Source organism: Syngnathus scovelli, chromosome 21 (assembly GCF_024217435.2).
Source record: "Syngnathus scovelli strain Florida chromosome 21, RoL_Ssco_1.2, whole genome shotgun sequence".
Classification (NCBI taxonomy): Eukaryota; Metazoa; Chordata; class Actinopteri; order Syngnathiformes; family Syngnathidae; genus Syngnathus; species Syngnathus scovelli.
In genome coordinates this window covers 9,228,821-9,256,749 of record NC_090867.1, presented here as the reverse complement: position 1 = coordinate 9,256,749, position 27,929 = coordinate 9,228,821, and the positions used below count along the sequence as shown (strand labels likewise).

Sequence of the window (27,929 nt, the reverse complement as noted above, 5' to 3'; positions counted from 1 at the left end):
GCAGCTTTATAGCCTCTTGCACCAATTCCAGAAAAAATTCCCAACATTGAAATTTATGATTCTTCTACCACGATTGGTCACATCAAAGACAAACGGGATTATCTTATCACACAACGTCTTCTCCCGTGTGAAGGTGAAATGCTGCCAAATTCACTGGCAGATGTGTAAAAAGAAATGTTCAAAGACAAGAACAATGAATCCTGAAACAGATGGTGTGAACCCTACAGAGCACTTGGGTGAACATGGAAGACGGAAAAACAGCGGTGACCCAAAATCCACGCAAGAAATGAGGCTTGAAACTAACATCTTCAAAAATATGCCAAATTGTCTTTGGTGCATAACTATAAGGGAAAGTTTTCATTTGTTTTAATTATACCTGCATGGACACAGGAGATTTTCATAGGATTTGTGGAAATTGCTCTGGCCTGTTCCTAAAGCTTTTTCAACTTAGTACATTATTCATCTGGTTCCCTGGGTCGTACACAAACACTGTGCGTGCGTGCCTCCATACCAAACAGCGCATTTTTATTTAGTGGAAAAACATGTGGGGGTGTGTATGGGGACAGAAATGTCATTTCAGTTTAACTTACCACGCCTCAATGATCGGTGAGCTACCAAAACCAAGTAGAAAAAAATAAGTTCAGTGACATGTTGACGATGACACAAACAGAGACTACTTCATATTCAGCACAGCCTGTGACCAAAGTCCCCCCTCAGAAAAAGGAATTTAATCACTTTTTTTTTTCTTTATCTCCCAGGCTTGTGATAAAGGAAGTGCAAATGATGTGCATTTTCGGTGCTATTTCCTGCGTGTTTGTCACAGGCCACTGGGGGGTTCTTGCCGGTGGACTTAATCTTAAAAAAAAAAAGAAACGTGTGCTTAAATTTGAAGCCTGTCTGAGAGTCTTCTATCAAGGATTTTTTTGGGATGTGTTGTTGGAATTGACTGCATGTTTTACATAGATACAAGTCGAATGAATTTTGCTTTTGGTTATTGGCTTGTGTACATGTGTTTGTCAGCCCAACATCCAGAAACTGGCTGATGCGTTTCTAGAAATGTTACATCGCTTGACTGGATGGACATCTCCACTGTGTATCCTTACACAACACAGTCAATTAGTGACCACAGCCATCAGGACAAACATGTGAGTGACAACTTCTAGAAAACAATTTAGCTGAATGCGCTACTGCAGCATGAGGTGATAACGTTTGATAGCAGCAGGGAATGCTGAAGTTTTTTTTTTCTATGGCTTGTCAGCCAGGGGACGAGCTGACCTCCAGCCAATTATTTTCTTTCCCCGAGTTGGTCAGTGGCTGCTTCCTGATCATAACTGGGATGTGGAACTTGAACAATTCCACACTGCAGAAAATATCATTTCCAATCACGAAAAGATATACAGTGGAGTGTGAAAGAAGGGATGTCAAGCGTTGTAATCAGCTTAATGGGCGAGCTTCTGAATTTGTGAGTGAGCTGTAAATGAACGTTCTTCTAGTTTGTCTTACCATTTTTAGGTGTGCGTATGGGGCTACCTAGAGCCACATGGTTATAGTTGTGCTGATGGGTACCTGCAATGACAAAAGCAATGATAGATCTGTTCAGCAGCGTTCATGGAAAAATCATCTCTGTATTGAAGCAAATACAGAGAGTTAGAAGCATGACCATGACAATGAAAATGATTATTCACGACAAAAGGATTTTTGTTTTGGTGAATTGAAATTAAAAATGGCCAGTAATGATCCTGCAAAAACAAGGTTGCAAACATGTTTGTGGTTGCGCTGAAACCATTCGAGAACATTTCAAAAGATGGGGCTCGCAAACATTTGGCTCTTCTTGTCTTGCAACGCCGTCGACATTTTGAAATATGAATGTAAAAAACACACAGCTATTCTAAATCTATGCATTTCGAGTCAAAATAAAGATGGCGTGGGAATGCCAATGAAACAAGGCAAATAGAAAAACTGTCAGGCATAATAGAGGATCCGGGCAGCATGTTAAAATATTGATTCTATTTGTATGCATTCCTTTAAGACTATATTTGCTTGGCCATGAATAATGCATTTGAAAAAATTTAATAATTTCAACTATTTTCATTGTCGTTTTTATCATTCTTTTCCTTATAACATGACTTTCATTTTGTGCTGACCATTTTATCTTGCAACTTGGTCTTTGGTTTTGATATATGGAGGAAATTTTGTCAATTAAAAAAATGAAGTACCCATTGCTGTCAGATAAACATCAGAGCAAAACAAGCCTGACTAAGCAAGAAGTTTAAATAGCATTTAATTGTCCCAGCTCGGTGTGTAAAGGGAAGTGAACGCATCAGCTGCACAAAGCAATAAACCGTGACATTTATTTCTTGCTAAATAGTCCCATGTGGCCCAGACATGGATGTTGAAGATCTCACGGCAACGGAAAGCTCTTTTTTCCAAATAGTGATACAGTATGCAACAAACAAGAAGGTAGAGTAGGGAAGAACCAGAGCTGCAGGGCGTCCGTGGTCATTTTCTCTCTCCCTATGCTTGTGTGTACACACAGCAAGAGTATAATCAGCAGCAACAGTCTGCACAGCGGCTTTAATTTGCACTTAGAGAGTAAACAAGAGTTTCCCTAAATCATCCATGGAGGTATGGACAGGCAGAGTGCAGGCTCGGCTGGACACTGCAGAGCCAACCGAGGTGCTTCACAATGAAAGATGGCACCTTTAGCGAGCCCATTGCTGGAAGAAAGTTGATGAATGACACTTCTTCTCAGCGCTCGCTCGCTCGGTGGGTGTGTAGGAATGCGTGCATGGTTGTCATTGGCGGTTTGTATGTCTGAGCGAGAGGAAGAGCAGATAGATGGAGGACCCCATCGTTGTGCTGGCGACACTTCATTTGCTATCTGCTGCTGCTGTGCCTGTTTAAAAATACATTAGAGCCAACTGCTGAAACATCCATTTACATCTGTCAAACAAGTGACAGAGGATGGCCAAGGATGGCGAAGGCTGGCCAAGGATGGCGCGCTCACATCATGTGTTTCAATATTTGCTCCGTGTATGGTGATAGATGTCGTGTATTCGTAACGCTACTTTAATATATTTCTTTGCTTTTTTGAAACTTACATAGAAGAGATTGTGAAAGTTGGGTGCTGCTGAATGCAGAATTAGAATGGCATTGCTGTTTGCTCTTACGTACAACCTACAATATATATGTTAATGTAACTTAATATTATAATTATAATAATATTTAAGTAATTTCACTAAATGTCATTTTAAGATGATAGTTTTATTAAAAACGTTTGTATCTATTTTGAACAACCACTTAACGAAATCAAATGTAAGTATTTGGTTCCTAATTTGAATTAGTTTTGGTTCCTAAAAACATATATTGGCTATCCAGAGAAGGATTTAGCAGAGCAAAAATATGTCTCATTAAGAGCCTGAAAAGCCATGCTCAGCCCTTCTGTAATCTGAGGTTTAATTAGATATACGCTATTCAGAATGAGTCCCTGCGTGACCCCTGACCTCTAAAAGCCATAAGGTTGCTTAACATGTCGATACATCATCGCCGCCTCCTTGAGTGGACATTATAAATAACCTTCACGCTCCCCGTGTCAACAACCATGACGATAATGAAAAAAGCTAAGCAAGAGGTCCCTCGGTGTTCATTACTTCTTGCCATCATCGTCATTAGCTCAAACTGCTGCGGTTTAATCATATAGCTGATTAATAGTGATTGACGTGCTTTCCAGATTGTCGGGTTAAACACGGGTCCCCATCTAAATTGCTAAATGGATGTTTTCTATCACTTTGCTTAGGTCACAGCTGTGATTTTCAGATGGTGTCAGTCAAATGCAGAGGCTGAATTATGTGCCAACATGTTGGGGTGGCGTTGTTCCACTAGGTAGCACTGCCCAATGGTTAGTCACGCTTTTTTATTTTACGTATATCCGCTTCTCTTTGCGTAATAGCATCCAGATGGCGCACTCGTGACTCAGTACTCTGAGATTTTTTTCCATATACAAGGTATGGGAGACGAGTGGGGGCTGAACACCTTTCGCCTTGTGCCAAGGTTAACTAAGCATTTGGAAAATTGATTGCAATGACGTGCTTGAAGGTACTGTGGAAACCAGAAGAATATTGATCTGGAAATTTGCATTCAAACAAAAAGCTTGCCTTGATAGCCAGAAGGCGATTCCAACGTGTGGGTGTGTATTGTATTGTTCTTTTGGAACCACTGCGAAAGATGTCCTGAAGTAAAATGAATATTTTTTTAAAGGCGAAGCATTTGCATATTAGTAGGAGATTGTGGAGAGCATTGTGGACCATAATTGATAACCAGAGCCAGACGTTTTCTAAACACTCACTACAAGAAGAATGAATTACTTTCTTTATGAAAAATAGAAAATCATTATTGATGTTACTTATACTAGAATGTGTAGAGATTTCTAGCACAGAGTTTTAACCGGCGCGATCCATTGTTAATGTCTATACATTCTATAAATTGCTAAACTCGGCTCAGCTGAAAAGGACTTTTCCCATGCAGCTGACACATTGACTAGTGGTAAAGCTTTAGCTTACTGACCCACTTAAAAGGCCTTGGGGACTTTCCTGTAAATCCACCAATGTAGTGCACCACGTCATTCTTATTTACACCCCAAGGAGAGATTTAAATATTGACTATTGTAAGAGTCTTGTACATCAAAATTGAATATGCATGAAGTTCCTCTACTTCATTTCAAATGTAGGCTATATGTAATTGTCAAAACAATGATGATAAGGAGGGACGTGCAACGCAATGAAAGGCCTTAGTAGTACTAACTAATTGGAAAAAGAGGAGATAGAAATATAATCATAGAACTAACACCTCTCCCATGGTAAAAAAAAAAAGCTGCAAATAACTGTGAAGCACTGTATCAGTGTTTTTTCGAAGATAAGACGAGACAAAAAGGCAAGTGTGGGCCAGTCACCAAAGAGCAGCCTTTCAATCCCTGATTCCTCAGAGCTCATGAGATCTATCAGAGTCATGCTCAAGTCTTCACAACATGGCTGGCTCTCCAAAACCTGCCGAGCCATTAGCTCTGCCAAGTGGAGCTGTTGGGCTTCTCAAGAGCCCAGCGAGGTTTTATGAAGCTTTTAATAGTGTGTGCATGCGTGTGTGTGTTTAAAGTGTGTAAAGTCGAAATGTGCTAGTCTGTGTCCCACTGGTTTTGTTGACAGCCGAGTGACACATGCAACCGTGGCCCCTTTTCACAGCAAAGGAAAGGGGAAACCACCAAGGGCTTGACATTTAACAACTGACAAAGGCTGTTCACATTTTACCGCAGAATGCTAACTACCATAATGGGGGGGGGCATAAAGCTGAAGGCCCCTGGGTAGAAGCCTCTTAATTGATACCCAAAACAGAGCATATTGATCATCTGGATCCAGATGGTTCTGCTTCTGGCTTTATCTAAATCTACCAATGGCTATTCTACTCGGATATCGTGCTACATTTCATATTCCGTAATGAGCGTTAAATGAGCTACAGATTGCAACGCTCTCGCTGCCTTCCAAGTGCAATCCAATCCCACTTTGGTCTGTATCTTTGGCCATTTCCAGTAAGTATTGCCCTTTAGCTCATAACTCACAATCACCCCCAAGACACCCGAGCCAAGTGGGTTACTTGACATGGGCTTGCCTCTCCATCTTGACAAATGCACTCTGATAGTCTCAGCAGGGGATGGCTAAGGGCAGGAGGTGGAGGTGGAACTCATACTAGTTCATTTTGAAATGTGATTGGCGCTGAACCCATGTGTGACCCTGCACGTTACAAGGCAATAAGAGCTCCATTTTGATTGAAGCTGAGCTTCACAGCAAGCATGCGTTCGTTCGTTCGTTCGTTCACTCCGTTCCTACACCTCAAAGATGAAATGACACTTTTAGCACAGGTAATGAGCTTTTCTGGAAATCAGCGTCACACTGCCGTATTGTCATCACAAGTGCCATTGTGGGATTCACACTCCCATATAGACCTGTATATAATGTGATAATGAGAAACAAAAGTGATTTCTTCCACCAGTTGATTGACATACCAACAGACTCCATTTGACTGTTGAGAAGCAGACTTCCTTTGAGTGGAGGGAGACGAGGAAGAGGTAGAGGAGGGTCCGTATATCGTGAGCAAGGATAAGCACAGATTTATCTGATGTCTTCTTCAAATAAAAGAAGTAACATCATCAAAACTGCCTTTATCCATGCCTTCATAAACCAGACCTCCTCTCCACTGTGATGCGCGCGCACACCGTTGCTTGCCATTAGGACAATATTAAGCAGATCAAAAACATAAAGCTTACAAATAAGAGTACAGAGGAGTGAAAAGGGACCGGTTGGGTTTTAAGGCACAGCACGATGGAAAAAAAAAATAAAAAATACAATGTAGGTCAGCTGCAACAAACATTAAGAGGTACAATATATTATTAGCATTTCCTATAGCTGTGTTTTAATGAGGTCTCACAAAGGCGTTTGGAATAAGAAGCAAACATACTTTTTCACTGATTGATCACTGAAACAGAATCTTATAGGGCTGTAACGGTACGTACTGAATGTGTATTTATTATTTAGCAATGCACAATTGCAATCACTTGGCAGGAAATTCGATTTAGCCTTGGCCGACGGCTTAAGTTTTTTTTATTTATTAACTTAATAATTTGTACAAAAATAACAATCCCACACTGACCAGTACAATCTATGTGGAAAAAATATGAAATTGATCAAATTTGGACACAGTGATTCCTCCTGACAGCAATATTATGTTTTATCAAACTTTTTGGATTGCAAAATTACTGTGGGCCGGACTGCTAATTGCGTGCAATAAACTGGCATTGAGCTGTAAAGAGAATTACAGATTCTGCTGATGAAAATGGCCGTTGAAGGATAATCATAGTGTATGTACGGTTACAACCCCAGAAGCAGAGCACAGGGACAAAGCTACACACGTTCATCTTCATCACACAGACAAGAGAGCGAGGAATACGTACATAGGTTAGCTACACTACAGGTAGAAGCTGCCTCCAAACACTTTGGAAATATAACATCCCCAAATCAGGTTACGGATTTTAGTCTTTAACATTTTTCAGCTAGATTGCAGAATAAGTGATTAGAGGCAACTTTGAGCGTTTAACAAAGAACAGCCATCCCTACCATGGTGACTCTGGGAGCGGACGGGCCAATGTTTTTCTCCTAGAAAAAAGAACCAAGCGGTTATCTATTAGATGATTCGCTTCATACAATAACAGAAGAGGCAATTAGAGTCACAACATATATTTAACACAGAGTATTTTTAAAATGGGGATGAGGGTTAAGCTACAAAATTGCTCAATAATTACGTTTACATTCAGTAATTTAAAAAAAAATACATCAATCAACAGTGACAAGAAAACATATTCCAAAGGAAGTTTTTGAAAGAAACTTCCTTTGTAGTCCTGGTTACATACAAATATACACAAATTTGATTAGAATACATATATCAAGCCAACATTTTATTTTCCTGCTATGGTTGATGCCACAGAATGAAAAAGAAGGTGTTAGTGACTGACGTCCACTGACAAGAGCGGCACTTTGATCCATCCTTAACGATTAGCCATCACCATTTTCATCTGGGCTGCCTCCCACACAGAAGGGAGGCGTTCCCCATCAGCGGCTCGGAACAATACGCATGACAGTGTTGACCTTAAACTTACTCACCGAATAAACGCGTATATTAATGATAAGAAGAGGTAGGCGTGTTGGGAAAGGAAAGGAAAGGAAAGGAAAGGAAAGGAAAGGAAAGGAAAGGAAAGGAAAGGAAAGGAAAGGAAAGGAAAGGAAAGGAAAGGAAAGGAAAGGAAAGGAAAGGAAAGGAAAGCGCTGCGGCAAATGGGCTTATTAGCATGAATTTCACATTTTTCTCATGATAAGAGTGGGAGGTTCATGGAATCCCTTGTGACAGAGACATTCGAACAGCGCTTGTCAGCATTTTAAGGTGCACGATAGATTAGTACATGCAAAGAGAATGTCACCCAACACGGCGACGACTTGTCATCCTCTTAAAAGGGCAACAAGTTGAAACAATTGCTCCTTATGTCCCATTATGTTCCTAAGGGTACCATTATTTTTGTCCAGGCCTTTTTAACAAGTAGAAAAGTCACAATTGTGCAGTGATGTAGCTTGGGTTTAGATTATGGGAATGCACACGGAAATGTGTGATGAGACAAACAGTTAGACTGGATGACTGTGTTTACAAAAAATAAAATAATGCAGTGTTAGGTTTAGAATTCACTTTTAATGCTAACATATGTATTCTTTGAGTTTTATATAGTATAAAAAATGATGAGTGAGCTGGTGTAATAATCTCCAATCCACATTTGATTTAAAAATGAAATATAACAAATCACAGTGACATTGGCACATCAAGTGTGAGTCATTCTGTACCTGTGGTAAGATACGGACGGACGGGGTGTAATACTCAAATGTGTGATTTGTTTCACATCCCCAACACTGAGACACACACACACTCACCATTGCTCCCCTGCTGGGTGTATTGGATTGCTATCAGTCCCTGAGAAAGCGGCTTACATAACCACGCTGCCAGCAGCACCATCCCACGTTGGCCTCTACTGTATATTTCATGATAACATGGCTTGTTGACAATGGTGCTTCTCACTTACACTTTATGAGGGAGGCGAGGACACTCGTGGACGGGAGTATTTTTCCGCAATAATATGTGGGAATAGATGTAGGTGAATACAAATGGGTAAAGCAGCTTATTAATCTTTCTTAAATATTTATGGTCTGGTTGAGCAGTGTTGGGCTTAAAAGCCAATTGTGACGCAATTAACAAAGCCAGAGTACCAAGTTGCCTTATTTTTTTTTCTTCTAAGAAGAAAAGCTTTGTTCATTAACTCTTCCATCCTCCGAGCACAGTTTGAGCAAAGCGTGCACAGGAGGAAGATTATAAGACCGAGTGCAAAGATTCGATAAAGAAGGGCCGAGTCCTATTTCGCCGTTCCATAGTAGCATACGATCAAAGGGGCAAATGCTGTTTTAATTCCAAGAATCATATCTGATCTGCTTATTATTGTGCTGTAGGACAGAGGAAAAAGAGAGAACTCAAATCAAAGTATAGTGTCGTGTACACTAAAATGGAAATTTTGCAACTCACCAGGACCAGAGTGGGTCTCATTTCTAGCCCTGGAGTTGGATTAGGGTCAACTCTGATCAGCCTATTTTAATTCACAATGTTTTAATGAAGAAAAGATTGTAAGGTTGGGGAAAAAAGGCATCGATTTTATTTCAAATCACATCACTTCCTGTGCATGACTTGCTACATTATGATGATGACCATATTAATGGGAATGATTGCATGGAGATATATTAATATGAGACGGGAAGAGCACAAATATCTGTTTTGGCTGCTCAGTAGACTAGAGCAGGCCATAATAGTAAAAGAAAAATGACCAGAAAGTGAGCTGTATGTCGTCTTTATGTGAAGCAGTAAAGTCGCTCAACATATTCGTAGACCCGCCATCAAAGTTAGGGCTGTTTAACTTTTGGCTTTTACTATTAAGAGCAGTCCATTTTTTTATTTTTTCATTTAGGGGACAGTAAGAATGATGAGCTGCTTTCATTTCTGTCAGGTTTATTAAGTTTTTATATTGCTGGGAGTTTGACTGCAACATGTATGCTCAATTTTTATTGTAAAAAAAAAAAAAAGAAATTCTATGAACAAATGTAAGTTGACCTCAATTTTGTATTTACCACAGCGACTTGAAAGTCAATGAAACGTTGAAACTATAAAGGGGACCGTGGAATAAAAAACAATTGTTCCTTGCTGCCACTTTAAGTTCTTTATTTCCAATTAAATTAATTCTATCAGACTCAGCAGGGGCTCCGGTTGAAGACATTCCACAGCCTGTTAATTCAAAACTCATTAATAATGGAGCCATAATAATGAGGAGAATGCGTATGTGTGGGGGTGGACTGTCTCCGTGCAGAAATAGGAGACGGAAATGCGCCTTTTCAATTAACTGTCACTCATTTGTAAAGATGAAGGTTTCTTTAAATGCACATAAGCCCACGGTTTCAATTTATTTCCATTTTACCAGAGAAGGGAATATAAGTGCAGTGTCATATATGGAGGAATGGCTTCCTGAATTTTCAACGCAGAGTTAAATTATTATTAAGTGAAATACTGACATATTATGGGATTTTTTTTTTCATCTGGCTCCTTGATTGAATGAGGAATAAAAAGACAAAATGATTTGGGTGAATATCAAAGAATGACCTTTCCTGTTTCCACTCACTTCTGATTTTTTTCCATTTAATGTTTCCAGGCTTATACAGATGAACGAACTGTTCTGTTGCTATTAAATGGGGGGGGGAAGAAAAAAATCAGTGGCAGGCAATTAATTCTTGAAGGCCATTGTATCCTGCTCGACATCAGCATTAAAGGGAGCGTCTACGTTGGCACAAAAAGCCACCTGACTTAAGGTGTTTGAAACGAGTGAGACAAATCTGCATATTGATTCAACACACCTATTGATATGTCAGTTATGTGAAAAGTAGCAGAGCGTATCAGTGTCAGAAGCCACGCTGTATTTTCTCTTGTGTTTTAATTGCTTTTGGCAGCGTGACTCACGGTGACGAGCTAATGAAGTCATTGAGATTTAGTGAGCTGCCACAGGCTACGGACTTATTCAGTATAGCTTTATTAACATTTCACAAAAGCGCCACCGGTCGCATCAGCAGCAGCAATGGTGATTAATTTTGCAGCCTGCACTGATCAGGCTGCAGGCAGCTGGAGGCTGTGGCAATGTGATGAACCTTTAGCGTACCATATGTAGGCATTTAAATATATTGAAATATCCATGCCATCCATATCACTGAAGGCTAATGCATTTGTCCATCGGTCCGTGTATTTGAGATGAAGTTTGATTGCTGCTGATGCTCGTCCTTTTCACAAAACCCCCAGCGAGCCAGCTCAAATTTGGGCATAAAAGGTTAATCCACTTTGAAATTGCCCATTTCAAAATGGTAAAATGTCAAAAGCTCACTGGAATTTCAAGAGTCTGCATTAAAGGAATATGAGCAGTATTAGGGAAGCTTTTATGTGCCATCACTTGGCTGATTGAATACATCTTATAATGGACGTTTTTCTGATCATTATTTTAGAGCTTCCTATTAAATATTTTTAGAATTGATTATTCTCTCGATTATGCCATTGATGAATTGAATAATCTAACATTTTTAATATAATAATCTGTTTATTTTTATGAATGATTATGATTATTATTAATTTTTTTACATATTACAATACTGTATATCTATCCATATTCTCTTTTTTTTTTTTTAATGTCCTGTTCAGGGTCATAGAGAGGCTGGGGATCTAATTCTGAAGCTAACGGGCTTTGACAGCTACTGTACAGAGTGACGTGTAGTAGCTATTTTGCGTTGGTCTGTTAAATGGAGATCGCACCGTATTTATAGCAGTTCCCCTGCTCTTTAAGGAAATATATTAACTGCATGCTCCATAAGCCGAAGCTGAGAAGTTTGTAGGAGGAGGTCAGATTACAGGCTAATTGCAAGTGTCAGCTACTGGTTGAAATGACCTCAATGCCACTAGAACTGCAAAAGCACACACTCTGGATTTGTAAACAATAGCAGGGAATCCCTCCTACTTTAGCTTGGAGAAAGATTAGTTACCCATGAACACCTACTCACCGTGTTCCTTGCAGAAGTGACAAATCAAACTTTTGCCAAGCACTTTTGCGCTGGTGTGTAAGTGAGTCACAGATTCATATCATGTAGGGTAACAAATTGAAAGATGAGTCAAGTGGAAAATAACTGCTGTAGTATATTGTAACTCTGTCTAAAGCAGTCGAGCATGTTCTTTTGTAATTATGCACCCAAGCCATGCTTGAAATGTTCACCCAGGGGAAACAAGTTGAAAAGCACAACACGTACACGTCAATAGATGAAATACAATAGACGTTTACGGCTGGGTTTAATTATTCTGTGCTTTTAGAGCCAACATGCTCCCACTGACTCTTACAAAATGTCATATTTCAAAATTGACATGCATTTCGGTCAAATGCAAGCCAGGCGGCTTTGATAGATGGAGGGAGGGAGGCTGTGGCGGGAGACATGATGCATTTGGCCTGTGATTGCTTTCATAGCCATTACTCACAGCATAGGGTGATTAGTAGGCCGCTGGCTGGCTGACACCTCTGCTTTGCTTACGCCTGTGTGACGCAGCCATCTCATAGGAGGCTCCGCTTACCGGCCATTACACTGATCCCTCATTGCTGGCCTCAATCATTGAGCCAAAATAATGGATGAGCGGCGTACAGCCTTGAAGGACGGACGGACGGACAGATGGACTATATCGTAGGACGGAGGACTTTGAGAAATATCCGTCAGATCTTGTCACCTGAATGTCCTTGTGGCAAATCTGAAGGGTATTTTGGGAGAAATGTCGTTGAGGGAAGGGAAGACTGGATTTTTAGATTATAATAGATAAGTGGCGTCCCCCTGCTTGACTGACAGGAGAAGAAATGTTGCGCTATTTTTCCCCTTTTAATTTGCTCTCTGTGTGGTCACCATCTCTCAGTTTTCACGTGGTTTGTCTTAGTCGCACCACAGGTGCAGCTCAGGTTGCGACGGTAACGTCTTCAAACACAAAAAGCAGTGGAAGACCGCATGCTGCTTGCGGTAATGAAATGTTATTTTACAATCTCAGCAAGATGATTCGGTCGGAACTATCATGGGATTTCCTTTTGAAATCCTCCTTTTCGTCTTTAGCAATGTATGTGAGTTATCTGCACTTATCTCGTTGTGAGAAAATAAAGATGCTATCAAATGAAACACTAAAGCAATTAAGGCGGGAGGGTCAATTAGTGTTCTGAAAATATTATACTATGGTTTATTGCATTTGATTTGATTATTAGTTAGCTCTGCCATAGAAACAGAAACACATCAAAAAAGGACTGCCGGAATTCGGATGTCTTTGACGTGACCCTGCATGATTAACCGTTAAATGGCTCTTGATGTGTCACAACAAGACATTTAATCTTTTTGAAGATCAGTTCTTTGAGCTATTCATTTAAAAATTGGAAAATGAATTGCTCACCTCTGCCCTATGCCCTGAATCAAGTTAATAAGCTACTTTGAAATACTGCAGGTGCTCTGAAATTACAACTCCAAACTCGAAGCTTTAAATTTACAAAAACTAAATAAATGTAAATTAACGGCACTCTCCTCTCTTCTAAGCCCAAATTGATTAGCAAGCCCAAAATGCCATGCATGCACATATGCAAACAACTTCCATGCAAGGTTAATGAGTGAGCGAAAAGGCCCAACCGAAGTGAGTAAGTTGCCAGCGCTGCAGATATCCCCCTCTTGGAACATGCTCCATTTACCAATATATTTCCTAAGAGGCATTGCTGAAACTGCAAAGCTAATTCCTTTTTGTAATATCTTCTTATTTGCTGTGTCTGCCACACAGTCAGTCCACCACGATGAAGGGAGAGTTACATGGGAACAATGAAGTCTGATTGAGTTTGCTTCAAAATCTTGTTTACGTCTCCATGGAGATTTTTCTTCAAATGATCCAAATGAAGTCGGTCAGTCAATATTAGCTCATCCGCACTTTTTAACATTCATTTTTTTCAATTGTACATCATTGCTTTTCCAGGTCTGAATGATGTACATCGATTTGCTGTATGTAGTTTTCAATAGAACCAAACTAGTATGTGGATTGTGGTCCATTCAGTGCAAAGGGTCATATTAGTTGCATGCGGGGAAATAAAGACAAGCCTCCATTTTACGCTTCCCTTGATGGACTGCTAAAGAGTTCCGCACTGTTTAGACTCAACCTGATGCAATATTGATGACGCTGGCTAGGCTGGCAGAGACTGCCTCCAGCAGACCGATCAATGCCACCTTCCAAGAATAAAGAGACACAACTGGATGATTCACATCCGCATTGTGTGCTTAATAATGATAAAAGCGCCGCATCGTAGGCTGTGATATAAAATGCGAGAGGAGCATGGCATCTATTAGAGCAGATCAACACACTAGACAATGCATGTAAAAGCATTTTATGCGGCAATTGTGTTTCCAATGTCACAACAACTCACAATGATGTCGTGCATCTGCTTCGACCTCAAGGCTTTGTTAGAGAATGCACGGAGGCTGTAGTTGGCGACGGCACTTTCGAAAGAAACACGAGGCGCCGGAATCCCGGATTAACCGAGCCGTGTGAATATCCTTTGTCAGCATGGAAAATATACTACACGATACAGTTGGAGTGTAAACAAGCGAGTTCAGCAAAAGCTATTTAAAAAAAAATTCTCATGAAGAATCAAGCTTCTAATTAATTTGCCCAACTGAAGAATAAAAACCTCACACTTTAGCCGTGAATCAGTTTGTTGTCCATACTAAAAAAAAAAACGCAGAAACTCTCATATTGGATGTTAAAGTGTCAGAATGTCTGCCAGACCAGGCAAAGTAGGGCAATTTTTGGAAGAATAATGGCATATCCATATATATTTTCTTTTCATTGCACCTGTAATCTATACACTGACAGCAACATTGTATTTCATTACACGGCGAGTTGAGAAATCTCTTTCTTCCTGGGGGAATGCCCTTACTTGCAACAAAATAGATCAGACAATAAACAAAGCCAGGGATTTACATTTTCTTTTCTTTTTTTTCCTTATGGTTCGTAGCTCTTTCAATTCTGCTATACGGGCATACGGGACTTCTCCGAAATAGATCTGGCATGTTCTTGTGTTCCTCCTTGGGGATCTCAAGGCCCCCTCCACTGTCACATCTGTCATCCGAGGCATGCTAGCTGGGGGCCTTCTCTCGCTCTCTCTCTCTCTCTCTTTCTCGGTTGCGTTCTCCCCTGGCTTCTGTCCGTCCGTCTCAGCTGAGCCCACCCCGTTATCTTCCCCGTGGTGTTTGCCAGCCAGCTCGGTAGTGCTGCACTGTGCCAAAAGTGTGTCAGGTAATTAAGACATGGAAACTCTTCGACTCAGCTGGGAAGAACAATAAAAGCTCCTGTCTGTCAGGAATGGCAGCATGCAGCCAATTTGGTCTGATTTGAAAGTTCTTTTGTAAATATGTAACAATTACTTTCCAGTACTAATGACTTGGGGAAACTTTGGGGAAAGGAAATCATTTTCTTGAATCTGCTCCCAAAACTTGAGCTGGCGCTGCAACCTTTCAAAGTTTGTGCCCTTTATAAAAGTAGCTTGACAGAATGACGAAATGAAGAATATCGGACAGAAATTACATTACAAAATAAAATGGTGACATTCCGCTTATTAGTAGCAAAACATGTTGATGAAAAAGAAGTTTAGCTAGCTAGTGGAAAAGAGTTTTAAGTCCGTCTTATGGATTGAGAATGACATTAAATATATTTCCTGTTTTTTCCTGACCAAAGAAAGGAAAAAAATCAAGTGTGCTGATGGGAAGCACCACTAAAGGACCAACATTAATGAGAAGAGACTTTCAATTTTAGGTATTGCTCATCATTATTACTAAAATGATAAGCGCTGGACTCTCATTCATGCATTCATCATTTTTCTCTATTTTAGTTAGCTCCTATGTTTCCTATGTTTTCACACCTTTACCAAAGTCCCTTTGGGTACTAACAGGCAGGCACCATTGCTGTGTGGAAGAATTCCTTCCACCATCTGACATGCTCCCTCCCGTTCGTAACCGCTAATGGCCCCATGGGAACGCTCATTATTTATCCCTGTTGCGGGCACCTTTCACTTATATCTCACCTCATGGTCCGGTATTGTCGATTTAATACCAATAACCTGGATCGGCCGTAATTCAAGGGGAGGAGGAGGTTCAACAAAGCTGTGCGGGTAACAATGTTGGGGCAATTTGCAGCACGATTCATAACAGAGGTGCACTGAGTGATGGGTGATGGACTAAGTGACAGTAAAGAGGTGCAGACATGGCTGAGCGTTCTTGCTCACGGACCCGGCCGGCGGAGCTTTCGGCTCAGCACGCCAAGTCTTTCACTTCCCACGAGAATCCCAAATTGGACCCTAATGGCTACGCCTGACAAGGTGTTGATCTCTCATTCCTCAAGCTCGTGCGAACAACGGTGTGAAATGGAAGCCCAGGGAAGCAGCCACCTGCTTTATTGACGGCCACAGATAGACTTGACTCCAATTTTAATAACAAGACATTTGACCGTTTCGCGGTCGCTCAATTGGATTATAGAAACATTCGTTCATCGAGAACAACAAATGAAAGGTTCCTCGTGATCGTTTATCATCTGTAAATGCGGAATTAGCAAATAAATGGGTACTTAGTAAACAACTGCCCATTGTAAATTGGTAACGATTACAGATTACCACCACAGCAGGAGTCATTTATCAGCTACTACCCCATAAAATGATCTTGACTGGAGATGGAACTAATATTAAAGACCATCTTCTCTTAAAAGACTCGCCTCAGCCGCTTTAAATTAGAACAAAAAGGCAAGAAGAAGGGGGGGGGGGGAACGTATAACCCTTTTAAATGTTAATACCAGAGCTAGATTAGAAGATAAAGCCCAATCTATAGAGATGATTAATTTGAATCTCATCCCTCCCCGTTCTTCATTATTTGCACAGTGCAATAGGCGGCTTCTCAACCTCTGAATGGCAAGTCCACATTCAAATTGGGCACATTCAACACAATTCCTAATACCCAAGCTAGAGAGGCAATTTTCCCATTTGTTTCCCCGCACAATGGCCCCTGGATAATAGTCATGCGGCTGCTGGCGGAGAAAGGAGCAAAACTGACCAAGTTATCTGCCTTTGCCAGTCTGAGCTTTTTGGTTATGAATTATAGATTAGAGTTGAGAGCTTCAGTTTGTCTTGCTTTTTGAGGAAGGTGGATAGAAAGCTGCTTGAGGTCAACACGACAAAGTCGAAATGTGTATTTTACCAGTCCACTTGGAGACATCCTCCAAATGCCTGCGGGACTATTTATAACAGATGATTTATGGCTTAAACCAACAAGGACAGAGCTGTTTAATATACACTTTGACTTTTCAACGTGATGAATAGATTCTCCTCTATTGTGCCATACAAAAGTTTTGACTTTCCTCTCAGAGCTTTGCCATCCTTTCCGTTTGCTATGGTGATTTCTCCATGTACGTTCCAAGGTCCCACTTTAAATGTGCTGGCTGTTTGTTATTTGGACAAACTTTATTCCATCTTTCATTTCATCTGCGATGTGGCTATTTCTGGTTTCGGTAGTAGCTAAGAATGTGCTAGCTTCGTACCTTTATATATGTATGCTGGGCATATGGGAATGTTTTAAAAGTCTGTTTTATTCCAGAGAGGGTTACTCCATTTTTCATTGGTCATATTTATTTTGAATGAATCGAGGAGGGTAAAGGAGACTTGTGGATGGATTGGACTTCAAAATGCTGAGATTTTTCTCACTCAATGTCCACACTTTGTTTCTGTTTACTCTGCGATTTACAGGATGAGCCCATTTCTCTCCTGCGCTTCATTTAACTGTAAAGTTGAGACGCTTTTTGAAGCTGCGACATCCTATATATTTCCATTAAACAGCTTTGCATAAGTTTGTTGACGCTTCAGCATGAAATGAATCCAAGACAGCCTCTGTTCCAATTTATTAGTGCACAGAACCCCACTGATCAAAGATGATTAATAACAAACCTAAATGTGAGAAATTAGCATGGAAAAAGTCCCCGCATTCCAGCCCATGCATAAAATAGCTGCACTTACTTTAATGAGCAAAGATAAAAGTTCCCATGCTGTGCGGCGGGAAGCAAGTTGATTGATGCGCCACATTAGGAGCTTTCCACAGGCCCCGAACGGCACGCCACGCCACAGCAGCCTTTTAAAGTATAGTCCCCCGTGTCATGCATGCAAGGAGGACTACCTCTTCTCTTGCCTTTGTACTGTCAAATCTCCAAAGTAAAACATCGGAATGTCATTTGGAAATCACCCGAATTTGAACTGCCATCACATATACTAATATAATATATATATTGCCTTCATATATACTTGCTCCAGGTAGTGATTCAATCTTTTTTTGTCTATGTAATAGTGGTAATTCTTTTACAATTTTTAAAAGAAATTCTAATATTCCCAAAATAGGAACGAATCTACAGCCCCAAAATGTTTCTGACCTGAGAAGCACAACGACCTGCTTTTCTCCTTCAGCTCGCTCGGTTTAACACAATCAGATATTCTTGGCTACGTTCCCATCTCGTCCCTTTGGAAAGAGCTTCTTTGTCTTGCGTCCGGCTCGCGTCCCGACAAATAAGTACTTATTTCAAAGTGGCTACTGCAGAAGGACAATGATAAGAGGTGCTGTCATTCCCTGTGTCTTTCCACAAAAGTGACATCAGTGTAATTGACAGGAGTGTGTCGGGAAGTGCAGGATACCCACCGGGCTTGTCAGGAATTGTGGGGTGACTTGTCATTCACTGACCTCCACGTTTGTGCTCTGTTCGCTTTTATAGAGAATGCTGCCAGGCGAGTGTTAATTTTGCAAGGCGGAGAAGTTGTCAAACTCGCTTCTTGGGTAAAGGACACCAAGGATTCCTTAATGAGCTGTGTGAATAAGGGTGAAGAGAAACAAGCAAGTAGGTCTGTAGGGGTGGTTATTAAGGCCCACTTAGTCCACATAAACCTACTTGATATTTCCCTCTCGCAAGTGAACAGGCAGCACACTTACCAAGGGAAAAAAAAAAACTGCTGCTCCCTTCCTTCCTTTTAACCTTCGTCCTAATTGTTGATCTATCGTGCATATTCAGTAACGGGAGCTTCGGAGATACAAGGACAAAAGAAGCTTATCTTTTCCTTCAAACTTTGCTTTAGTCAAAATTACCTTGATCTTTGGTTTGGGCTAATGAATGCCGTGGCCCTGGTTTGCTCTCCGCGGAACCTTATTAGCGCTCCGTCATTGGTTGTTTGACAAAATGCTGAGGCAGCGAGTCGCCCGGCCAGCCGCCCACCTCCTGTGAACCCAGCTATCAATTTGTATGAGCAGTTAGAGTGGAGGGTGCTGCCAATCAAAAGCAGACACAAAGCAACCTGCCTATATTCCGGCTCTTAAGCAGATTTTACAATCCCTACGGAAGAGCGGGATTGCAAATTCTTTGAAAAAGAGGTTTGAGTCTTGCTAACTGTGCTAGTCCATCCGCATTAGGGGAATGGATAGAAAAGACGATAGCATCAATGTGCAACCATTGAACACATTATTTATGAAATCACATATGAGGGACCAGTTCAGACATTTAACATTTGGTGGGTTTGATGAATTTGGTTCATATTAAAGCTGAATGGTATTGTAAATAAAAAGCTACTGTTATTTATTATTCACTGACTGGCCATTCTATAAATAGTGATAAATACTAAACAATAAAACATTGGCAGATGTGTTCTTCTACCTCTACACAAATAAGCACATTTTTCACCAACATGATGTATCAAAGGTGCTTTTGAAAATCTCAAGAAAGTTTGCCTTATCAAGTGCGGCACACGCCAAGGGAAGAACAATGAAGTAATCACTTCTCCGAGTGCAAAGATTTGGCACTGTTCCCCTATCAACAAGAGTGACGCACGGAGAAATAATTAAAATGGACATATTCAAGCAATAACAGCTGGCAAGCGGAATATCTAAAGCCACATTTGCATGCTGGCTGTCAAGCCACTCTGCACTGTGTCCAAGGTAGAAACATTTGATCAATGGGGGCATGCGAGTTGGAAAGCAGCAACATCCGTCATAAGAATTCTCTCTCCATCCATCTGCACACACAGCTTTGCTCTCTTTAAACACTCTGTAGGGCAGAGAAATATGTGTGCAAATGTGACAGTGATTTACAGTGCCGAGTTTCTCTTTGTGACAGTGAGTGAATGCAAAAGTACACCATACTTCCTCGGTGACAAAAACAATTCATTTCAACTCGCTATTGGGCTTTTCTTTGCATATGTATGGGACAATCATGTGGGGGAGAATTTGCACCGCTTAAAAACAAGGAAGCTATAAATCCGTGTCGTTTACGCAAGGCCTTGGTTTGGTTGAGGGTTGTCTTTTTTAAATGCGCCAAGTTAAAGATGGTTATGATCCACATTGGGTTTTTTTTTTTTACGCCAAAGTTTGGTGTGGATTTAAAATTTGGGGCCATTTCTCCGTTCAACATCTAATTTCTCAGTGGATGATTCTAAAAGGAAAAAGTATAGACCAGTGGTTTGAAGTATTGCCTCACTAAAATATCTCAAATTACCATAATTACACTGGGACACGGCCCAAATAATAATAAGCACAATGATGTGTTCTAATCATTTAATTGCTGTGACATGAGCAGTGAAGTTAATCCGTCTGTAAGACAATTGGCACATTTTTATTTTTTATTATTTTTTCATCTTTAGAGCCCACGTTTTTTTTTCCTTTAATAGATTAAGTGAGAATATTGTATCTGCAGTTGGCCACAAAGTTTGTGATAAAACACTGAACATCTTTGAATCAACACAAAGTTAGTTATCTTGACTTAAAAAGGGTTTTTATCATTTATGGATTTTGGAGGGACGAGATATACCAACATCACAAAGTGACACTGCTGTGAATGCAAAATGGAACGTTTTTTAATAGTGTCACTTTGGGAAAAGACAAGCACCCTCAAAGACCAAAAAAAAACAAAAAGGGTGACACACTAACCGGGTAGCAGGTGGCTTTGAAAGGAGTCAAGCAGCTAACATCTCTGCTGGAGTTTAGTGACAGCAGCCGTGACATATCTCATTTCAGATCAAAGGCGGCAAATAATGACTCCAAATATTATTCTAAAATTCTACATACCAGTGATTTAGATATTTATCACATGTGCAGTAAAATGTCTTCTCAGCAGTGCCTTTTATTTATCCTTAAAACAAAAGCTTATTTATGCAAACAATTTCAAATTGCAATCTTTTTTTTTCCCGCTCACCAGCGCTGGATTTTAAGTTTTCAAGTTTAGTTTTTTTTATGTCAGCGAACAGATGTGAAGCATCCAGCTGTCAGGATGCGTCGGAACACCCCCTGACCTCACCTGTCCTCCCTCAGGGTTATCTCGCCTCACACAAACACCCGTTCTCTATCAGCTTGTATAATTTAACAGAGCAAACGTACACAAGCCAAAGGAAGACATCATGACAACAAAACCTGATTCTGTCAGTGTGGCAAAAAATAAACACTGTAATGTGCTAAACAAGTGTGGAAAAAAAAAAAAGCCAAAGAAGTTTTTGATTCTGCGCCGTTGAATATGTAACTGTTTTTTCGCCTTTCCGGCTTTGTTACCCTCAGCCAGAGAAAAACAAGCCGAGCAAAGCTGTTGAAAAAATAATGAAGCTCCACTATGATTTTTATTCAACCTGACTGCTTACTTAGTGTCCGCCTCATTCTGACTTCATCTCTTACTGACTGTCAGCCCAGAATTTGTCTCCCTAAATTACTGGATTTGATCATTTCTAAATTATAAAAGCCAGACGGGTGAATGACTGACCCACGAAATAAAAACAAACAGGTAGAGACGCTTGGTTAAAGTGTTTCGGAGTGATAATTGGCGAGTGAAACACATCTAAACGTGAGAGCAGCGTTTTATTGATTTAGGATTCAACCCACACTCATACCTGCCATGAGGCACCACATCTTACAATGAGCTGAAAGCTGTCACTAATACTCGGCATCCTTTTCAAATGCATATTTTTGTATTGTTTTAAGAAATATAATCAAAAGCTACCAGCAGGTTTCACCACACACGAGCTAAATGCTAACAAGCGCCTCATGCTGATAAGCACAAAAGCGCAACGCTTTTGTGTTACGTGTACCCAGGGAAGGATTTGTTTAGAACAAACATCCTTCATACAGCGTAATCATTTTTTGTGTTATTATTTTTATTCCTGGTAAAAGGGATTCACTTCAGAGAAAAACAACTCTCTTTTTTCTATTGCCTGCGTATTAGAAGCAGATTTCATGGAAACAGCCTTAAACCAAAATGATTGTTTATTGTATGTGTGAATGTGTATGTATGTATGTAGTATATAGAATTGATAATAATGCAGTAGTTCTGGCTTGTTTATCCAACAGCACTTTGAAGAGCAATAGGGAATATTCTTGAAAAGTGGTCTCAAAGCGGAAAGTAACACATGCCTAAGTACATCACAATCACTCTCCGAATAATGAGCTTGATAACACTTGTAGTTACCCTGACCAATGGTGACACATTACATAATACTCACAAGGGAAAGTATCACAAAATACACAAGTGTAGAGGACAGACAGGCAGTTGGTACCAATACTGGGACAGTGTGTAGTTGCAGTATCTTTTTTAAAAGGGGGATTCAGATTCCTCAAGGTGGAGATTTCTTTGAATTCTTGTGCAAACGTACCCTACACTTTGTGATTTATGTTTAAATGTAATGTTTTCACATTGGTTTGGGACAATTTGTGCTCACCTAAAGATCTGATCTGTCCTTTTACAGGTTGCATTGGTCTGATTCCTATTATATTCGGAAGAAGCATGATGGGTGAGTGGATGTTTTTTTTTCCTCTTTAATCTCAACCGTAAAATGAAATGTATGTATGCTGTTTTATCTATCCTCGTGTTGCTATTTGGTATTATTATCGCTCACTGTCCAGTATGAGTTGACAAGCATCAGATATCAATGCATTGGTTGTTGCACACTTTAAAAAAATGAGAAGGTTTCATAGTTATGAGTAAGATTAGAAATAGAAGCAGAAGAACCAAATTCTGTCCCGACTTTTGCTTTTACCAGTAAACCCCAATCAAACGTTACCTGCAGTCTTACTGTGGCGCAAACATTTCCAAATAAACCTTGGAAAGCAGGACCAAGCAAAAGGGCTTTCCAATCCCCCATGTGGTGACACGCAGGGGCATCTGATTTGTGGAGCCAAAATGGATGAGAATAAATCAGAGCTTGGGCAACATGGCTGCATACTAATCAATGCATTACCCGAGGGATAAGTGTGGTCCCTCTCGCTAATGGCGCTGTACGTGCGCTGAAAAGATGTGCAGCACTTCACGTTACCTTCACTCCCATCAGTTGTGCGTCTTGTGTTAGCATTAGATTTAATTGCAAGACAGCGGCAGCAATTCATGGGGATTATTCTGGAGGGAAATTGAATCAGGAGACATTTCGCCTATGTTGTTGGCACAAAATGGAGAAGCGCAAAGGTCTCTTCACCAGTCAGGAAGAGCAAAAAAATGATTGTTACCTTTCTGAGGACCTCGCCCCAATGTCACAAAGCCAGAGGAGATGAAGTTGTGAAGGTCTGCGCCGCCGCCGCCGCCACTACTCCGCACACTCTCCTTCCCGTAATGACCTATTTGTACACAGATGTGGAAACAGTTACTGAACATACACAATGCCGGGCATCTTTATTTAAAAAGCGTTTTCACAACAAGCTACACTTTCATTGGCCACTCCCACAACGGCGCAGCCCTCCCTCTCTTTGCTGATTGCCCTTTTCATTTGTCATTTATCAAATGTCGTGGCCAGCAAGTGTCTGTTTAGAACAGCATATTTGCAAAGGCAGGACTCCGTGTAAATATGCATGCAGCTATTTTATTTTTATGCAAAACAACTTAGAAATTCATGCACTTTAACACAAGCCTACCACCCACTGCACTCTAAAGCAGGATTATCAAATCCCTCGACACGATCAACAAACAAACAAAAATATAGTAGTCTTTACATTTTCCCGAGCACAATTGCGTGGCAATTAGTTTCCTCCACCCACCATGCACTTTGAGCAGAAATGTTCCCACTAGGCTTTAAAATGCAGTGCTATTTTCCCTTGCGTGACTGACGCTCATTGTCATTGGCGTTTGTCACCCAAGTCTTTGGTAGACAGGTCCACTCCGACAGCCCTTGAATCGGAAAGATCCTTCAAAAGGAATGCCCCTCATCCCACTATGCGTGTTCTCATCTTAAGGTGAGGCCACGTGGTGTGCCTGCGGCAAAAGGGGCTACGCACTATGAATTCAATGTCCTTGCTACAAAGGAATTCACAATTTTCACCTCAACAATGCCATGAAATTGAGCATGCAGTGCTGCTCTGTGGTTTCTTATAGTAATACCCAATCTGAATTCCTCACAGGACACCCAAACTGTGAGTAATTGTCTCTTTTTTTATTTATATAAACCCTGCTGGCCCGCCTGGGGTAATGTGTGGCTCTCATTGGGGAGTTATACTTTGCAAACCCCAAGGTCAATTGAAGCTTGAACACAGTGATGCTATGAATAATATTTTTGTCGCGGCCCGCATCATAGTTTCCCATTATGACTGTCAACGTCTTCTATAGACATACAGTCCAGGCTACGCAACAAACTGAGACTAGTAAAAACATTGTCTCTATTTTTTAAAATGGAAGACAATTTGTCATTTTAGTAATGACAAAGTCGATGCAAATATTGTCTTGGCGGGCCGCATAAAATGATGTGGCGGCCCGTATCTGGCCGCCGGGCCTTGGGTTTGACACCTATGCTATGACTGATTTTACCGGGTTGGAAATGCAGACATGCACGTCGTGTGGACAAATATTGAGTTTTAGATCATTGACATGGAAACCCGCCCTGCTATTATCTTCCAATGAAACAAATGCAGCAAGTGCTTCGCACGCACACTGAGCGGGCTAAGGTTCCAGCTGTATAATAAGGGCCAATAATGAGATCTAGGAAGGGAAACAAATTAGCGGAGGTCTCTCAGGGTGCCTACGCTAGTTAGTTTCCCCCACTGGTGCAGTTGGCTTGGACAGGGGTGAATACAGCAAACAAAAAAAACACTTGTGTGAACTAAAGCGAACTGCAAGCGTGATCTTGGCCACGGAAACAATAAGGTCATTTTGGATCAACAAACATTTTTTGTAATCCATGTATGTGTTTTGCTTTACTAGGATTTTTGTAGGCGATGAAATAGGTTTATAACAATATTTCGTTTTATTGTATTGGGTGTTTTTAGGCCACAAGAAAATAACCGGCTGTCACAGACAACCGCGTTCCCCAAATCAGTCTATTAGATTAGAATTCTACTATATTAAATTTATCAATAAACGTCAGGTTGCTTCATTTTTTGCTGCTTTATGCATCGCTCGCAAGCTTTCTTCCCTTTTCCTAACCAATAATTTTTCCGACACAAAGTCAACCAGAGAAGATAGATGTTTTTTGCCAATCCATGGATCGATTCAGACAAGAGAAATATGAACTACATGTGTGACTACAACCTCAGATGCTGCGGCTTAATAGAAGTGCTCTCACGAGGGCTTTAGAAATGTTTTTTACATACAAGTGATGATTCTATTGGCAAGTGGGAGTCGGTGCTGTCGCCGCGGAAAGCCCGTACACAGAATTAATTGCGGGGTGGCTACAGCTACGGGTGTGGGTGTTTAAGAGTGTGTTATGATAATTACCTCTGACTGAGGAGGTTATCGTCTCACCCACGTCTGTTGTTTTGTTTCTCTCAGCACGATTGGCATGAAACTTTGCAAAGGGGCCTAACCTAGGCCAAGGGCCAGCTAATTATAAACTCAAGGGCAAAGCCATTAAATGGAGGCAAAAATTAAAATTAATAGAGTTGATGCAGACCTGGATTGCTCAAGTGGCCCCTTTTTTATTGTTATGTAAAGGTAAGTGCTGGCCAGGCACCAACTTGCATTAACCTCAATTTGGAGTCTCAGTCATCATATATTGATCGGCCTATGGGTCAACAACTGGAGTGCAGCAATTAGCTCGATACCATTAAATGACTTTGCGACATATGACTTGGACCATTCAAAAGTGCAGCTGATTTTTTCTCTTCTGCAAAATAGGAAAACAACAAAACCAAGCTAAAGGTCATTGCGGCTGGTAAAAAAAATATAAAAATAAAGGTGCAAAGCTATTATCGGGTTCACTAAAAGAAAAAAACTTGACCTTTAATACTGTAAGGAATGGCAAATATATATTGTTACCACCTTAAAAGGCTTTGTAAGTTTATGAACAGTGGGAGAACCAAAGAGTGGGAGAAAATACACACAGAGAGGTTTAGTTACAAAAACTGTTTGATGGCACTAAACGCCCCAAAAAGCTATGCAACAAAATCCTCAACTTTGGGTACCATCGTTTTTCTTTAAGCCTGTTTCCTAAGTTTGTTTGGTTTTTTTTTTTGACAGTCATTTATCTTTTTCAAGCTGCAATATAGCACCGTTTTTTTATTCTTCTTCTTCCGTACTTCACAAGTCCAGTGCTAGCAAGCTATGCATTTCATCTCTATGCTTATGAGCGAGGAAAAAGCAATTGAGGGAAACAAGGCAGAGGGGGGCAAAAAAAAAAAAAGAAAGAGGTAAATCACTGCCTGTGGACTGCGCTAAATAAATCAACTTCAGTTCAGAGAGCTGCCGGCCAAACTGCATTACTCAGAGAAGCGATTATTGTTTATTTTAACTGAAGGCAAACTCCTGTAAAGGTATCTGCTCCTCATTTTCAAGGTCTAGTCCTTGTTCTGGCTGCAGGGTGCGCAGTGTTTACACTCAGATCTAAAAAGGAATCAAAACCCCCACAGATAATGCAGATATATAATAGAAAAAAAGAGAAAAAAACTAGCAGGGCTCCCAGCGATGCTATCATATTATGCTGTCTGCACAGTTTTTGCTTCTGGCGCAGTGTTGTTGTTGTTTTTTTTCCAACACATTATGTTGATGCAAAAAAACAGAGGGAATTTTGCAGTACAATACTGTCATGTAAAAAAATAAAAATAAATAAGTCAGCATATGCTAGCAGATGTAAACAGAGGTCTAGGTTTTGGAATAACAGCTATGTAACATTCATAAATATTCTACCTGATAATGTTGATAGAACTTAGTGAGGTACTTTTACTTTACTTTACCCTTTGCTTAAACCATTGCAGGGTGAAATGAAAGTATATCAGATAGTTCGCTTGCGGACTGGCCGTAGAGCTGGAGCGAATAAGAGGAGGTGCCAAAAGACGGAATGCGGACAGCGATCACAACAAGCAGAATGAAAATGCTGGAAGCAGATGTCTGACAGATGGCAATGTGGCAGAAAGAGGACAAGCCTACATGACATCCACACAAAAAAAAACAAAAAATATGGTACGCACAATAGCGCATGTTTCTGTCCAATCCTGGGGATGTCAACTTTATTGGCATTTCTTATTGACTCCAATACGTTTTTGTCTTTAATACATATGATTTACCTGCCATGCACATAAAGAATAATGACATGAAATCACACATTATTAGCAATTCTTTCACCCACACTGTGCCTGTGAGGTCACAACACTGCAGGACTGCGTTACCTTGCCAGCCTGTAATTATCTACTGTTGCCGACTGACTCCCTTTCCCTCTGGTACGCTTCCCCTCACACTCTCTTGCTCAAATGTGATGATTACAGGATGTTAACATTGGCGATTATGCAGCTGAAAGGTTGAGCACTGGAGGTGCTCTTTGGGCGCAGGGGGAAAAATGCACAATTTTACATTGAAAGTGGAAATGTACTGCTGGAATTTGCCTCCCAGATATTTTTGGCCAACGGGTTAGTGGATGCTTTTGACTTTTAGTGTGTTGGAGTGGGTAAAAAGAAGAGCTCTTACCGTGGTTGGATTTCGAGGCGTGAACAGGAGTGTAGTGGTTCTTGGATGAGGTTCTGACAGGTGTGTTGTCTTTAGACGAGCTGTTCATCGCCGCAAAGTTCTCACAGTCGTATTGAGAGATGGGGATGGGCCCCTGTTGTCTCAAAATGTCAGCAAGGGCCCTGAAAATGACCCAAAAAATGTTAGATTGTAGGTTTCACTGCATGGAGATTTAAAAATGAGGCAATCATGCACACCTGAGCGAAAAGGGCAGTGTTATGATATTGTGAATAATTCAGGCTCTCTCTGTTTTTTCT

The 27,929-nt window shown here is 40.7% G+C and overlaps 2 protein-coding genes across 13 annotated transcripts in view; one reads left to right on the top strand and one right to left on the bottom strand.

Moving 5' to 3' along the window:
• LOC125991598 (transmembrane protein 238) overlaps nucleotides 1-27,929 on the top strand; it is a 68,789-nt gene that overhangs the window by 9,539 nt on the left and 31,321 nt on the right. For all 3 annotated transcript variants that reach the window (XM_049759655.2, XM_049759654.2, XM_049759653.2), the window contains one exon: nucleotides 22,505-22,549. In XM_049759655.2, the coding sequence (XP_049615612.1) occupies nucleotides 22,505-22,549 (45 nt within the window). The remainder of the gene's footprint in view (nucleotides 1-22,504; nucleotides 22,550-27,929) is intronic.
• Nucleotides 1-27,929, bottom strand: part of LOC125991594 (protein shisa-6) — a 37,529-nt gene that overhangs the window by 6,821 nt on the left and 2,779 nt on the right. For 3 of the 10 annotated variants that reach the window (XM_049759634.2, XM_049759640.2, XM_049759635.2), the window contains 5 exons: nucleotides 27,634-27,794; nucleotides 23,259-23,366; nucleotides 7,161-7,199; nucleotides 1,504-1,566; nucleotides 591-611 (listed from right to left, as the gene is read on the bottom strand). In XM_049759634.2, the coding sequence (XP_049615591.1) occupies nucleotides 591-611; nucleotides 1,504-1,566; nucleotides 7,161-7,199; nucleotides 23,259-23,366; nucleotides 27,634-27,794 (392 nt within the window). The remainder of the gene's footprint in view (nucleotides 1-590; nucleotides 612-1,503; nucleotides 1,567-7,160; nucleotides 7,200-23,258; nucleotides 23,367-27,633; nucleotides 27,795-27,929) is intronic. The other 7 variants (XM_049759637.2, XM_049759642.2, XM_049759639.2 and 4 more) reach the window with 5 other exon arrangements.